The sequence below is a fragment of the Schistocerca piceifrons genome, chromosome 2, assembly GCF_021461385.2.
Source record: "Schistocerca piceifrons isolate TAMUIC-IGC-003096 chromosome 2, iqSchPice1.1, whole genome shotgun sequence".
Lineage (NCBI taxonomy): Eukaryota > Metazoa > Arthropoda > Insecta > Orthoptera > Acrididae > Schistocerca > Schistocerca piceifrons.
Genome location: NC_060139.1, coordinates 442,456,199 through 442,472,592, shown reverse-complemented (window position 1 = coordinate 442,472,592; position 16,394 = coordinate 442,456,199). Strand labels below are relative to the sequence as shown.

Sequence of the window (16,394 nt, the reverse complement as noted above, 5' to 3'; positions counted from 1 at the left end):
TTTGGACATCTGAGGCAAAAGTTAAGTTAGTTCAGTTTAGGAAGGAGCATTGGCATTGGTGAAAACACAAGGAAAACCTAAACTTATGAGGTATAAATTAAATTGTTTTGACATATGATAGGGCAATTTGATGTAAACGAAAATCCTTACCTAAATGCATACAGGCTTATTAATCCAAAATACAGGAAATTTTTTGGTCCATGTAATGTCACTGAATTAAATATTTATAAACATAAAATTTTATACAAAATATTTTAACATATGTAATTTTTTTTCTTTTCAAAATTATAACTGTCATTTCACAAAAACTCTGTCTGCCGAACTATGGTTTTAAAAGTTATGCTCTAGGGGAAACTGCATTATTGTGATTGAACTAAAATTTTGATGTTAAAACAATTTCTATTCATGTAATATTTACATATTTTTCTGATTGTTTTATAAAAATTTCATGTCTTATTTGTCAATACTGTTGAAGAAACGTAATGAAATAAATACTTAGGAGCATTTTGAGAGGGAGAGAAGAATGAAGTTATCCTCACATCATACTTTTTACTTTTTTCTCTTTGTAAGAACTTTCTCGTTCATTTGTCATCAATCAGGAAGTTAAAGGTTAGTGAAGATGATCATATACCTCTTGGTAAAGAAACAAGAAAAAGTGTGTTGAAAGGTGTGCATAGTTAATGAGAATGAAGGGCATGAAATGCCTTTCATTCTTTTCAACAATGCACACTTTCATTGTGTTTATTGTTTTTTCTTATTTCATCTACAAACAATCCTTGAATCAGTTGTCAGCATGTAAGCAGTAAAGAAAATAGTTGATACAGCTATTTTACAAAGGGCCTTACTGCAAATTTTGACAAAATGGGTTAAGTACAGTATCAGATTCTACACACATAGATACCTACGGTCGCAGGTTCGAATCCTGCCTCGGGCATGGATGTTTGTGGTGTCATTAGGTTAGTTAGGTTTAACTAGTTCTAAGTTCTAGGGGACTAATGACCTCAGCAGTTGAGTCCCATAGTGCTCAGAACCATACACACATAGATACACATTTCTGCATGAGAAGGCTTTATTCTATACATTTTCGGGACTTCATAACAGCGAAATCATTTTTATAAGGACTTTACTCCTGGAATAATGACATTCCATAAGTGAACATCGTCGCATGCCATCTGTCAGATACCTCATGCACTATGCATTATGCTTTGCTTTTCGTGGATTAATTGTTGTTCTTTCTGGACATGTGTTGTGAGATGTAAAGTGGCATCAAGTATTGAGCTGGAACGCAGTGGAAGTACTAGAAGAAGAAAGAAAGAAGAAGGTAATGTTGGAAATTACAACAGAATGTTATGAAAACAGCAAGAGTGAAAGACCATGAATATATTACCACAAAGGAAAGCAAGGTTTCAACCATGTTCCTTTATGCCTTTTGAATATAGTAAGTGACAGTCAGGTGTTGTGGTTTCTGCTGTTGTTACTAATTTAGAAAAGGCTCACACTGGACTAGCGACTATTAACAGGAACAAAATGTAGTTCAACGTTTAGTTGACTACATTCAGCATGACTATAGATATTTCTATGACGATATGATGAAATGACCTGTGTGTAACACTGCAGCAGCCGCTGCTGCTGCTGATGATGATGATCAATGAAATCATACTGTTTGTACTTTGACAGATTTACGTGAAAATGAATGAGCAAAAATGAAACAACACAGCACTAAAAACATAACTTGACTAAGCGTATTAATTATTTCGTCATGAAAAGAATCTTTTTCCAAAATTTTGGACCTTTCTTTTTTTTTTTTGAAGAGATTGCAAAAAGTTTGCAACTGCAGTAGTGACGAAATATTCATTTCATCCTGTTCTTTAAACAATGGGTAGCCCAAAATATGGCATGCCATATATTCACCAGCATACTGTATTCCTTCAGTCCTGAGAACTTAAGATATTGTAGTAAGGTCTTTTCAAAACTGACTGTATCAATTTTTTTAACTCTAAAGTGTGTTATTGCAGTCCATTTTTAGAAATCAGTATTCTTTCAGTACCAGATTTTTGTATTAATTAGTCTCTTCTAAAATGAATATTATAAAATATAAATAAATGTGGGATTAGGGAAACTCTACTTTGGAATGCATTGGTCTGGGAAGGGGTTCTAATAAGTACATTTTTGCAGTCTGCAATATCTTGTAACTCTAATCCTATTTTTTATAAAGAAGTTCATCATCCCAAAATTCCCATTGATTAATGGTGATGTATATTTCGCATTATGCAACATTTTGTTACAAACGTTTTCTTCATAAAAAACAAGTCACATGGAAGAACATCAGAGATATTTGTTATTTTAGTGGTGGGAGATAATTTGTTAACTACACACAAATTTTATTACAAAATTATGTTCAGTAATATATAATTATTTTGTTTTTATAAATCTGCTTATTTCAAGAGTCATCTTTCCTTGGTAACTGTTTACTAAAATATGCAGGAAAATATATTGAAAAATTATTTTTATTAACTACCAGTTGTGCACAAATCTGGATCTCCAAGCGGTAATACATCACTTGGCTATTCGCCGAAAGTAAGACAATCTTTGTGGAGCTTTGAGGTAGGACAGCCTCTGTACTGCTCTCAGGAAAGGCAATTTTTGTTTTAGAGCTGAGCCGTATGTTTGGTCTGGTTACTTTGAATTAATTGTGCATCACATGCATTATTTTCATTCAAACTTGTCACGTTTAATTTAAAATTTATCTGAAACATAATAGTATCTAGTCAGTTTGCAGATAGCGTTAGTTATAAAAAATGTATGACACTCTAGAAAGCAAAGTGCATAAGATATGAAGCAGATTATTTGTCATCTATGAAGTGGAAATAGGTGACGATGTCTTGAAAAAGAAGTAAGTATCTTCTGCTACATTTACAATTCCATTCCTGTGCGTCCTCCCATAGACAACAAGAAGACATGATCTGGAGACACAAAAACCTTCACAAAACAATATGAGTGTTAAAAGATCTTTGTAATCATTGTATCAACAAATTTAGAACTAATTTTCAGCTCTGCTGTCTGTCATTCTATCATTCTAGTCCTCTACACACTTACACTCTAAGAAGAAAAAAAGAGAAAATACGCATCATGAAGAAATTATCCCAGTGGGGATAGAAAGTGGTAGGTGTGATATGCAGGCACAGACAAACAATTGATCACAATTTTAGAGAAATTTGAGAGTTTATTCAAGAGAAAGAGTTTCACAAATTGAGCAAGTCAATAATGTGTTGGTCCACCTCTGGCCGTTACACAAGCAGTTATTCGGCTTGGCATTGATCGATAGAGGTTTTGGGTATCAAGCTGAATTCTGTCCAATTGGGGATTTGATCATTAAAATCCAATCTAGTTGGGGGCCCCTGCCCATATTGGTTCAAACATTCTTAACTGAGGAGACTTCCTTGTTGGTTAAGTTAGAGTTTGACAAGCCAGAAGACATGCAGTAGAAACTTTTACTGTGTGTGGGTGGACATTATCTCACTGAACTGTAAGCCCAGGTTGGTTTCTGATGAAGGGTAATAAAGAAGGGGATATAATGTTGTCGACGTACAGCTGTGTTGTAAGGTTGCCGCAAATGACAACGAATGTGGTCCTGCTATGAAATGAAATGGCTCAGACCATCACTCCAGATTGTCAGGGCATAAAGTAGGCGAGAGTCATTGTTAGCGAGAGTGAAGTTAAAACTCCACCGTCTCGAAAGTGTTGTAGCTGGTTGCCTATCTACCGCGCCAGGCCGGCTCTAGTTTTAACAAGCCGGTCGTACGTCTAAAATCAAAACTTCGGGTCAACGCCCTTCCGCTTCCGCTGCCACTACGCCGCAGCCCGGAGGTTGTGGTTTGATAACTGGCAGCTATATAAGTAATGAATCTGGAAAGACAGCGTCAATCGTCGAGCAACCGCACGTGCAGCAGCATCGAGGTAGATTAGTTATGCCGCGTTATTTTAGGAGTAGGCGTTCGCGTATTACGGTGTTTAAAGCAATAGACAACATTTCTATTACTACCAAGGATTTCGTAGGCGAGAGTGAAGTTCAAAACTCCACCGCAAAACACCGTTGGACCATGCAAGATGACTTGGACGCCTACGAAATCCTTGGTAATAATGTTGTCTATTGCTTTAGAAACTGTAAGACGCGAACGCCTACTCCTCCTAAAATAACGCGGCATAACTACCAACTTCACTCTCGCTAACAAGGATACGAATGAACACGGTAACGGCTGGGTCACCGTGGCTCTTGTACGTAGACCAAAAGTCGATAAAGTAAAAGGGCTAGATAATTTCCATTCACGTGATGTCATCGCTTATCGGACATTTCAGATTTGTGAAGTGTACAACAGAGATAAGGGTTCATCGTATTACATGTCGACTATGCCTTTGGTTCTCAGGAACAGGAGTCGTCGCAAAATAAATGAATTGGAATCTGTCTCAGTGTGGGTGAAAGGTGTTGACAACTGTAAAAAGATCACGCTCGTCGGTGATCTGACTCTCACTGTCAGAGACGTCTGCAGGACACCTTTCTGGTCACTGGGGCTAAATTCAAAGCGATACTCAACACTGCAGACAATTACACTGCCGTGAATGACAGTCCAGGCTGAAGACGTGTGTGGAAATTCCCTGGGCAGTGATGTGATACCAACCTGACTGTTGCCCTCCATGCATCCCGATAACCAAGAGTGATGGTACAGGGGTGTGATTTCATTTCATAACATGACCCCGCTGGTTGTCAACCACATCACAGCAGTGCTTTATCGATTCTACGCCCCGTTTTGTTGTCCTTCAGGACAAGCCATCCTGAGCTTATATTTCGGTAAGACTGCCCACCAGCGCTTCCATGCACTGACACAATTCCATTTGGTTTGGTCTGTTGTGCTGTTGTTCAGCCTACATACTTTTGTTTGGTTGGTTGTTTGGTTAGAGAAAGGAGACCAAACAGCGAGATCATCGGTCCCATCGGATTAGGGAAGGATGGGGAAGGAAATCAGCCGTGCCCTTTCAAAGGAACCATCCTGGCATTTGCCTGAAGCTATCTAGGGAAATCGCGGAAAACCTAACTCAGGATGGCTGGACACGGGTTTGAACCGTCGTCCTCCCGAGTGCTAACCACTGCGCCACCTCCCTCGGTCTGCTTTTATTTTTGTATTATATTTTCTCTTATACGGTACTGTTTATACCTGCCGTATCAGCACAGATGACTTAGTTAATGAAAATGTCAAACGTGTTTCTGACTATATGGACTTAACTTATTACCGATTTGGTTTACTAGTAGCATGAGTCCACTTGCTGTTAAAGTTTCCTTTTTTTATATATATAAACACACAGGAAAGCGCGATCAGCGAGTGGACCCTTGTTGCTAGTTATTTGCACGGTAGCTGCAGGCCTCCTGCGCGACTTCGTGTCGCCAAGTTAAAATAAAGAACATAGACTCATGTTAGGTCTGTTAGTGGTATCACTCTCGAGTGGCAGACATACAAATTTAGTGGTGATGTATAAATTTGTGAGTACGCAATAAGAGAGAAAAATGCATAGAGCCAACATACAACTGAATTAAGTAGGATTGTGGTGAATATACAGTAGATAAATATTTTTGAACCGTGTGAGAGTAATAACAGTTGTTAAAGGACAAGTTCTAAACGCCATAAGCAGCATACAAAACGTTTATTAGCCAAATCGGTGTTCGCGTGCATAACCCTTCGTCACTGGAATATTATGTATATCAAGAACCGACAGCAATAACATATACGACAAGTTGTGTACTGTGAAACGAATGTTACAAAGAAACTGTAAATGAGACGCATCTCAGTGATATAGAATATAAATATACATAACATGCCACTGACGATGTGTTATTCACTCGAATAAACGTTTGAGCTACAGCTCATGGTGTTAAGATGGTGTTCTTTAACAAACATTTACAGGTTCCGGAACACCAAGCATTCATGATTTTTATATGAGAATAACACTAGTTCGAAGTAACTCAAAGGAAACACACGCACGAGAAAAATATCAAACAGAAAATAAACGGAACGAACGTACACCTCTGCGATGATAGTGAACGCTCTGAAAGGATCAGAAGAAATTCGGTGGATAGGCTCTGAGCACTATGGGACTTAACATCTTAGGTCATCAGTCCCCTAGAACTTAGAACTAGTTAAACCTAACTAACCTAAGGACATCACACACATCCATGCCCGAGGCAGGATTCGAACCTGCGACCGTAGCTGTCGCGCGGTTCCGGACTGCGCGCCTAGAACCGCGAGACCACCGCGGCCGGCTCGGTGGAGTTAGTAGCACTGAACTACGGGATATTTCACGTTATTACATTCTTCTTTCTTTTTCTGTGTGACAAATTCATAAACAGAATATTAAACGATATGTGAGATAGCAGTACACAATATTTTTAACGTACAATTTTTACAATTTTGTTAAAAGTAGACTAGATTACTGTATGCTTGCTTACCACACGAAGAGCTTTGAGACAGGGTTTGCCGTCGCCTTGGGGTTGGCTTTTGATGTGTAAACCTTAGCGTCCATTGCTGCGGGTTTTGTTTCCTTCCACTCTTCACGTACTTTTCATCACTGACTATCGGGGCACCCAGGTTCTCGCTAACGTACGGAGACCACGTTCACTAAAGCAGCAGAAGCGCACCATCAGAGAACAAAAGTAGCTCTGGCCTGGTGTTTCCTCTTTTATCAAGCTGTCAAGCAGAACAGAGGCGTACTGGTTTGTGTGTACTTCTTTCTTACTTTCAGGCACGTGACGACTCATTTGCTTGCGTGGCGATATTTATTACTCCAGAACGACTCCGAGGAGCGACTTCAAGCATTCTGTACCTTAAGCCGTCGGCACACCGACCTTGCATTCGATTGTTGAGCGCTCATCTTGTCGAGTTTCTGAGGTCATAGCGTGGAAAAAGCGCGCTGGGGAGTCTTTTCGAACATGCAGAGTAACATCTAGAATGTCAAGTATTTTGAGCGTGCGCTTGAACGTAGACGAATGAGAAGGAAGATTGCCACCTACGTCACATGCATGCCATATCTGTCTGCAGTACAGAATCTCAAGACTCCACATTGTCTTTCAGTTGTAGCGTACATGTATATAGGCTGACACATTTATCTCGACCACCCCAAATAACTGTTTGTCCAGATGAAAATTACAAAATGTTTCAAGCAAATGTTCTTTAGCCATCAAGGGGACATCAATCAGCATGATAGCCTTCGTTGCAGCTTTGTTTTTTACAAAGATATGAACAGCGGTATGACTTTTATAAATGACATCCTGTATTTTTTATTCGGTAATTCATTTCCTCTCCTAAGAACCTATTCAAAAATGTTCACTGAAACACGACGTTATCAATTAAGTAACAAAACACTGAGTTTGAGCCCGGTATCATAATCTCGTCCACTTGCTGGAGTTGTCAGAAAACAAATGAAAACCAGGTAAAAACAAAAATTGACTTTGACTCTTCTGTACCACTGCCCAGGAGCAGAACATGCAAAGGTGCTCAAATTGGTGACCCTGCACACAGATACACTGGTACACTCGTTGAATGAAAGAATTATTTACTGCTTCCAGCGTTGCCTGCTGAAGAGAATTACGAGCAAGCACGATACGTTCCTGCATGTCGTCTGGAGTTGTTGGAATACCGCGATAGACAACATTTGTAATGCATTCCCAAAGAAAAAAGTCCAGAGGATGTAAATCAGGAGACTTAGCAGGCCAAGTAACTGTTTCTCCTCGACCAATCCATCTGGCAGGATCCTTCGGTTCAGAACACGACGTGCACGCAAGGCATTATGTGCTGGACATCCATCGTGTTGATACCACATAAGCATTCTGTTTCTTAGCGGCGCTTCATCCAGAAGTGGAGGAAGAATTCATCTGAGGAAGTTGGCATACACTATGCCGTTTAGACTACCATTGATGAAATAAGGGTCAATAATTGTAGTAGCAAACATCCCACACCAGACGTTAACTCTTCATTGACGCTGATGTTCCACCTGTCAAAGCCATCGTGGGCTGTCGCTAGACCAATAATGCATGTTCCTTGTATTTACCTGTCCCTTATTTGAGAAGGAACATTCATCGGTGATTCTCTTTAACGTTTAAAAAGCCCTGAAGCGAAGTAGATTACACATAGACAAGTAATTTAGTATAAGACACATGGGGCTGCCAGTGTCGGGAACGGATGAGAAATGTTGAACATGTGACGTCAGTAGGTGACATTATTATCCTCGGTGTAACCAAGGAAAGGTTGTTCTTTTTTTTGACATTATTTAATAAAGGAATCGTAGGTCATTTACTGGTAACAATGCAATTCGGAAGCTTATACTCATTTACTGTGTCGCAGTACTGCACGTTTTTGTTGTGCTGCACTTTGCAACGAACAAGTTGGGACAGCCAGACTGGTAAATAAAGTAATAAATCTTTCCTCAGCGAAAACACATTATTGTCAAACCCAATGAAAAAACACTGCCTGCCAGACGCAAGACTCGAACACTGAGGTCCGCGAGCTAAAGTCGAGCACATGGGCCCGGAGTGGTCATCTGCTGACATCACACGTTCAACATTTCACATCCACTTTTTGGGTGTGACCCGACACTCGCGGACCCATATGTCTCACATCAAATTACTTATCTCAGAGCCATCTATGTCGCTTCAGAGGTTTTTAAACGTTAATAAGAATCACCCTGTACGACGAGCGCTTCGTCAACTGTTTTAAACTTCCTACATGCTCATGACCAGAGCTAAAAGTTCTGCATTCATCCTTGAGATGTGGTACTACTTCTTCCTCATCACTTTTACCGACCATACAAATCTTCCTACTTCCTTTAGTTGCCCTTTGGATTTTGGAAACTACTGTTATTACGGCTGTCTCACAGGCACTGATACAAGTCGGAATGTGGAGATCCACAAATAAGTCAGATCTAATTGTGCCATCAGGTCTAAAATATTTCTATCACGAGTGAGCTTTCGAACTATCCATTTTAAGTAATTTTCAGAGAATGTATTTTGTATTGTGTCGAAAGATGTCTTGTTACTATCCGAGCTTATTGTAGAAGACTTAAAGTCTACTCCAGTGCCGATATAATGATTGGGGAACATACGTCCTAGGTATCTCAAGTTTTCTCTAAGAATTTCGGCTCTGTTTCGGGATGGATCTGGTCTCCGATAAAATGCCCCAATTTGAAGTTTACCTCTATTCTTCAAATTGAGTCTTGTCTATACAATTTCGCAAGCAGTTTATGGTTTCAGCTACCTTTCTGAAACGAATGTTAGGTTTGCTACATTGTTTTTAGGAGTGCTCTAAACTCTCGAACAACGTAGCGAATAATTTGGCAGTTAATCTCTAGAATATTAATAGAGTCATCTGTTTGGGTAATACCTTTGGATCTTACGCTAACAATTCGTCGTCCCCTGCAGCTGTCATTATCTGGACTGAATGGAGAGTCACCTAATCTATAAATAAATAAAATAAAATAAAAAATGTCCACCCAGTACATTGTTTTTTGTCTACTTTTGCTTTAGGCAACATTGTCCATATTGCCAGCAATACTTATAAGAACGGAGAGTTAACGTAAAAAACTTTGAATTAAAGTAATATGACAGAGTAAGCTTAGATTTGGGAATAATCGCTATACTAAGGAGATTATATTACATAAAAATGAGTTCTTGCAATGTTTTCATATGGAGCATCTTACTCAAGATTGTTTGACTCTACATATACACAAACCAGCCCGAAATTTAAAAACACTATATAAAGGAATAGCAATCTGAGTTTTTATATAGAAATGTAAGTCTTTTATTAAATATACACTGCTGGCCACCGTAAATGCAACACCAAGAAAGACAAGAGGTACCACAACAAAATTTATTTTGTAGATAACATGTTGACCAAGTATCAAATGATTACGTTTACAGACGTCTGTGACATGTGGTTCCTGCCAGAATCAGTAGCCAGAGTAGCCACCATTGTTGGAGATCACCGCTGCCACACGTCTCGGCATTGAGTCAAAGAGACGTTGGATGTGTTCCTGGGGTACAGCAGCCCAAGCAGCTTCCACACGTTGCCAAAGATCATCTGGTGTGGCAGCTGGGGATGTAATCTGGGTCACTCGTTGAGCAACGATGGACCACATGTTTTCTATCGGCGAAAGATCCAGAGAGCGAGCCGGCCAGGGAAGCAATTCAATCTGGTTATTGACGAAGAACCTTTGGACAATGCGTGCCACGCGTGGTCGCGCATTATCCTGTTGAAATATGGCTGTGGCCGAGCCCTGAAGGTAAGGAGGGACAACTGGCTCCAGCACCTCGGATATGTAGCGCCGGCTATTTAAATAACCGGCAATGCGTACTAGAGGCGTGCGAGAGTAATATTCAATACCGCCCCATACCATAATACCCGGTGCAAGACCAGTGTGGCGGTGCATAATGCAGCTGTCCAGCATCCTCTCTCCACGGTGTCTCCACACTCGAATCCGACCATCGTGGTGCTGCAGACAGAAGCGTGCCTCGTCAGTAAAGACGTCATTCCATTCTGCCGTCCACATCCGTCTGTCATCACACCATTGGCGACGGAGACATCTGTGGTTCTGCGTCAATGGTAGACGAAGCAATGGACGTCTTGCGGACAGACCACTCTGCTGTAAACGGCGTCGAATGGTACGCGCAGACACTGGATGATGCGTTACAGACGCAATGTGCTGTGCTATGGTTCGGGATGTCACTGAGCGATCCGTCACTGCCATGCGCACAATTTGCCTATCAGCACGTGCAGTGGTGCACCGAGGTGAATGCGATCGATCACGTCGGTCCGTCGTACCCTCCTGCATCCAACGGTCACATATCCGCATTACAGTTGTTTGGTTTCGTCCAACACGACTAGCGATTTCTCTGTATGATAATCCACAATCTCGGTAAGCCACTATCCTTCCTCTGTCGAACTCGGATACTTGATCAAAAGATGTTCGCTGTTGTCTACGAGGCATAACTGATCGTCTTGTGAAACAACCACAAGGTAAACACACGTGCCGAACGTACACTCGTCGAAATCGCCAAGCCTTAAATGGCGCTATGAGGTGGCGCCACAGGCGCGCGTGATGTGCGTCTGCGCTGAAATTCTAATCAGTTGCATATCTCATCGCTGCAAACTCATGGTGTAAATTTCACTTGATTCGGATGCTTCCTTCAGGGTGTTGCATTTACGGTGGCCAGCAGTGTACATACACTGTGTGATCAAAAGAATCCGGACACCTGGCCGAAAATGACTAAGGGTGGGCCAACGCCATTTTGAATTACAGTGTTACCGATGGAGGCCACCACGAACTTTTGTTCGTGGCGCCCTCCATCGGTAACACTGGAATTCAATATGGCGTTGGCCCACCCTTAGCCTTCATGGCAGCTCCCACTCCCACAGGCATACGTTCAATCAGGTGCTGAAAGGTTTCTTGGGAAATGATAGCCCATTCTTCACGGCTGCGGCACTGAGGAGAGGTATCGATGTCGGTCGGTGAGGCCTGGCACGAAGTCGGCGTTCCAAAACATGCCAAAGGTTCTACAGGATTCAGGTCAGGACTCTGTGTAGGCCAGTTCATTACAGGGATGTGTAACCACTCCGCCACAGGCCGTGTATTATGAACAGGTGCTCGATCATGTTGAAAGATGCTACCATCATCCCCGAACTGCTCTTCAACAGTGATACAATAAGGTGCTTAAAACATCAATGTAGGCCTGTGCTGTGATAGTGCCACGCACAACACCAAGGGGTGCAAGCCCCTTCCATGAAAAACACGACCACACCATAACACCAGCGCCAAGTTTTCTCATCTCCCGCCTAACTGTGGTAGTACTTGCAGTGGATCCTGATGCAGTTTGGAATTCCTGTGTGATGGTTTGGAAAGGTTTCTGCCTATTACGCATTAAGACCCTCTTCAATTGTCGACAGTCTCTGTTAGTCAAGAGATGGGGTCGGCCTGTACGCTATTGTGCTATACGTGTCACTTCACCTTTCCACTTCCCTATCACATCGAAAACAGTGGACCTAGGGATGTTTAGGAGTGTGGAAATATCGCGTACAGACGTATGACACAATCACCTGACCACGTTCGAATCTTGAGTTCCACGGAGCGCCCCATTCTGCTCTCTCACGATGTCTTATGACTACTGCCGTCGCTGATATGGAGTACCTGGCAGTAGATGGCAGCACAATGCACCTAATATGGAAAACGTATGTTTTTGGGGGGGGGGGGGGGTGTGGATACTTTTGATCACATAGTGTATGCATACCGTGATGACGTCCAAAGGACATAATCCCTTGTCAAAGCTGGTACCTCACGACAGAATCACGAGTAAGGGCTGACCTTGCCTGACACAGCAACGAGTGAGAGACGTCAGCGTAGACCTGCCCTTAAGAGGTTCCATACGTTGCCACTGTCGGAAGATTACTTACGTCAAAGCGTAGCGCTGCTCTGCACCACTCGCAAGCCATCGCCTACGACGACGGCATCGTCTTACTTGAGATCCAGCAGCGCGAGCTGTATTAGAAACCAGAACTGTACATCAAAATTCGTCAATTGTACATTGAGGTATTACTATCATTCTATATCGTATCAAGTGTAAGTAGGCTGTTTAGGTTTTTATGTTGGTAACGCCACGTAGTGCTCTGTGTGAAAATCGCTGACTGTGCTGTGTGCAGTCTGTGGCTGGTTGGACTCATTGTTGGAATATTCGCTTGTGTAGTGTTGGGCAGTTGGATGTGAACAGCGCGTAGCGTTGTGCAGTTGGAAGTGAGTCGCCAGCAGTGGTGGATGTGGGGACAGAGATGCCAGAGTTTTGAGCGAACGATCTGGACGCGTGTTCGTCAGAAGAATGAAATTTGTTTAATTGGATATCACAAAATTATATATATATATTATGACTTTTGAACGCTATTAAGGTAAATACATTGTTTGTTCTCTACCAAAATCTTTCATTTGCTAACATTGCCTATCAGTAGTTAGTACATTCAGTTGTTAGAATCTTTTATTTAGCTAGCAGTATTGGCGCTCGCTGTATTCCAGTAGTTCGAGTAACGAAGATTTTCGTGAGGTAAGTGAGTCATGAAAGATATAGGTTATTGTCAGTCAGGGCCATTCTTTTGTAGGGATTATTGAAAGTCAGATTGCGTTGCGCTAAAAATATTGTGTGTCAGTTTAGTGATGATCAGAATAAGTATAGAGAGAAATGTCTGGGTACGTTCAGTTTTGCTCAACTGTTTGAAAATCAAATAACGTAGAAGTTTACCAACACTGTCATTATTTACATACAAAGGTGATGTTTCATATGTCGACCCTACCAGGATACCTCACTGGGATCTTCTGATTTTTTCTTGTAGTTTGAATAATTGGTGTAGTTATTATTTAATGCTAGCACTTAATTGTAGAGAGAATTTCCTTTGTAGTGGTAGTTTTTCATTGTTGTACCGTAAAACAGTCGTGGCATACATGTAGATTTGCACCAAGTATTTCGCAGCCGCTCTTGCAATTCATTAGATGTTATTTTCAGTGCTATACTAATGTTTTTTTCTTATATTGCTCTTCAAACTGTGCTTTTCTGTGTTATCGTGTGAAATATTGTGACAATTATGGCTTGTGAGAAACGTAATACTAGGCTTCAAAGTAAACTGAGAAAGGACAGTGAAGACGAGAGTAGTGTGTTAGCGCCACCATGTAATGAATTAACTGATGTTCAACATAGTAATTTGGTAATTGTGCATAGAGGAATGGTGCATGCAATAAATAATCGTGTAGACAGTGAAACAGCTAGTGAACAGGGTAGTATTGTCGATCGACCGGTCGGCACCAGCTTGCCCCAGGAACTCGAAATGACAGGACACAGTCTTGCAAATACCGTAGATTCAGGTTTTGCGTACTGACATTTTTCTCAATTAAGTCAAGACACTTTTCTGCTTTTCAAAATGTGAATGTTGCCGGTGCAAATGCACTGTCGAAAAGAACTGAGGAACATGTTTCAGACACCAGTGCATTGTTATTACAATTAATGCAACAAATGTGACAACCACTTCAAAAGTTAGACGCAGTGGAACAAAATCAAAAACAGTCACAGCAACAACTGAAACAAAATCAGAAACGAATTAAAGCAACACTTCAACAAACATGTGAAGATTTAACTACTGAGTTACATAACATCGAATCTAAATGTCAAAAAGTCTGCATGACGTAATAACACAAATTTGTGAGCATTTTCAACATGTTTTTTGCGTCATGAAAATGCATTACAGAATCACGAAGTAGCCATAAAAGAACTGCAAACTATTGTTCATGAAAATCACGACACCTTGCCAACTAAAACTGATTCAGTTGCATCTACCAATTCGGTTACGCAACTTGCAAAAACTCAGCAAAACTTAAAGGACACAATAAATATGCTTTCGACACAAATGGACACTCTTCTGGAACTTGGTTCAGAAAGACACACGGAGGAAATCGGTTCATCATCAAAGAAAGTAGTTGAACTTTCGGATCAGCTAAATAATTTATCTATGAAGGTAGATGGTAACCTGGATGACACAAGACCGGTTGTCTTTACTGACACAGAAGAGTGCGAACAAATCAGGAAATTCAAACAAAATAAGAATCAAATTAATACACAACACAAAAGAGAAATCCGGGAAGTACAAAATCAGTTGGCACAGGTAATACAAGAATTACATATTTCTGAGGACACTCGCGCTCCAATATGGAAAGAGGAACTTAGAAGTACGGAAAATCCACAAAATAATGATACAGGGCATTTAGGAAATTATGAAAGAAACTGGCAACGTGCACCAAATTGTGAGATGGAACCGACGATACGACGTAACAAAGAACGAATTGCGACCCTCCTACACGGTGACTTTGACTATAAGCTGTTCATTACTACACGTAAATTCAAAACATTTAAGAATTCTGGCAACGACATTCATCCACAAGCGTGGCTTCATCAATTCTGTGCCGGCCGCGGTGGTCTCGCGGTTCTAGGCGCGCAGTCCGGAACCACGCGACTGCTACGGTCGCAGGTTCGAATCCTGCCTCGGGCATGGATATGTGTGATGTCCTTAGGTTAGTTAGGTTTAAGTAGTTCTAAGTCCCATAGTGCTCAGAGCCAATTGAACCATCAATTCTGTCATTGTTTTCCTCCCAACTGGTCATTATAGCACTGATTAGAATTTATGTGTGTCTACTTAGAGAATGAACCAGTTGTAAGAATTCAATCGGTCATTTGACATTGTCACAGTGAAGGAGAGTTTTATCATGCCTTCATCTCAAGATACTGGTCTCAAGCTACTCAAGATTGCGTAAAACATTGCATCATAATGATGAAAATTTCAAACAATCTGAATTTTCCAATCTTGTCAAATATTTTGAAGACGTGTTGCACAAGATCCAGTACCGGTCAAACAAATACAGCCCCTCAGAAATCATCTGGATTTGCTTAATCAAATTGCCTGAACATTTAAGACACATTATCTTGGTAGGATGTTGCAAAGATGACATTGAGGCTTTTCAGAGACTCTTACAAGAACTGGAAATTGACACCGACAATTGCAGGACACAAAACCAGGAGAACAACAATTACACGTCACATCTGTCACAATTCAGTAACGACGGAAATAGTAAGTGGATACGACAAGGCTATTCATACAACGCAAATCGTGACCAAAACAGACACCATGCATATTACAACCATTGACAGAGTAATAATAATTACAGTGAAAGATCACCTCCCCGCAGTAATGACTACGACAGAGACAATCATAGAAACAGACAATATGGGAACCAGAACTATTATTATCACGGGAGACAGAATAATTTCAGACCCAACTGCCCACCACATAGTTATGACTCAGGGAGAAATTCTCCACCACGTGACCGACAAGAAAGAAATTACAGAAACTACCGACATGACGACAGACGATATAATCTTAACAACAGACCAGAATTTAACCAAAGTTGGCATGAGTCAAACATGGCAGGGCCCTCTCGGCAAGGTGAATTTGTAGAAGCTAGACATCCAAACCCCAGTAACGACGCACGACAACAAAGAGACAATTGGCATGATTCAAACAGGGCAGGGCCCTCTCGGCAAGGTGAATTTGTAGAAGTTAGACATCCAAACCCCAGTAACGACGCGCGACAACAAAGAGACAATAGACAATGACTCGCACTGCAGGCAGCCACATGTGCCGGCCGGCTCTGGGAAAAATAAGATAGAAGCAAACCTTGAGAAAAATTGCAGTATTCTTTACCACTGTCTACTACATGACAATTGCATTGAAGTTGAAACTCTGCATACTAGGAAGAGTAAAGGTTTACACCAC

At 41.1% G+C, this 16,394-nt stretch overlaps 1 protein-coding gene across 1 annotated transcript in view; it reads right to left on the bottom strand.

The window, feature by feature from the left end:
• Positions 1-6,570, bottom strand: part of LOC124775459 (ATP-binding cassette sub-family C member 4-like) — a 260,610-nt gene extending 254,040 nt beyond the window's left edge. Inside the window, exon 1 of the mRNA XM_047250292.1 lies at positions 6,497-6,570. Coding sequence (XP_047106248.1) covers positions 6,497-6,570 — 74 coding nt within the window. The remainder of the gene's footprint in view (positions 1-6,496) is intronic.
• Positions 6,571-16,394: the final 9,824 nt, after the last annotated feature.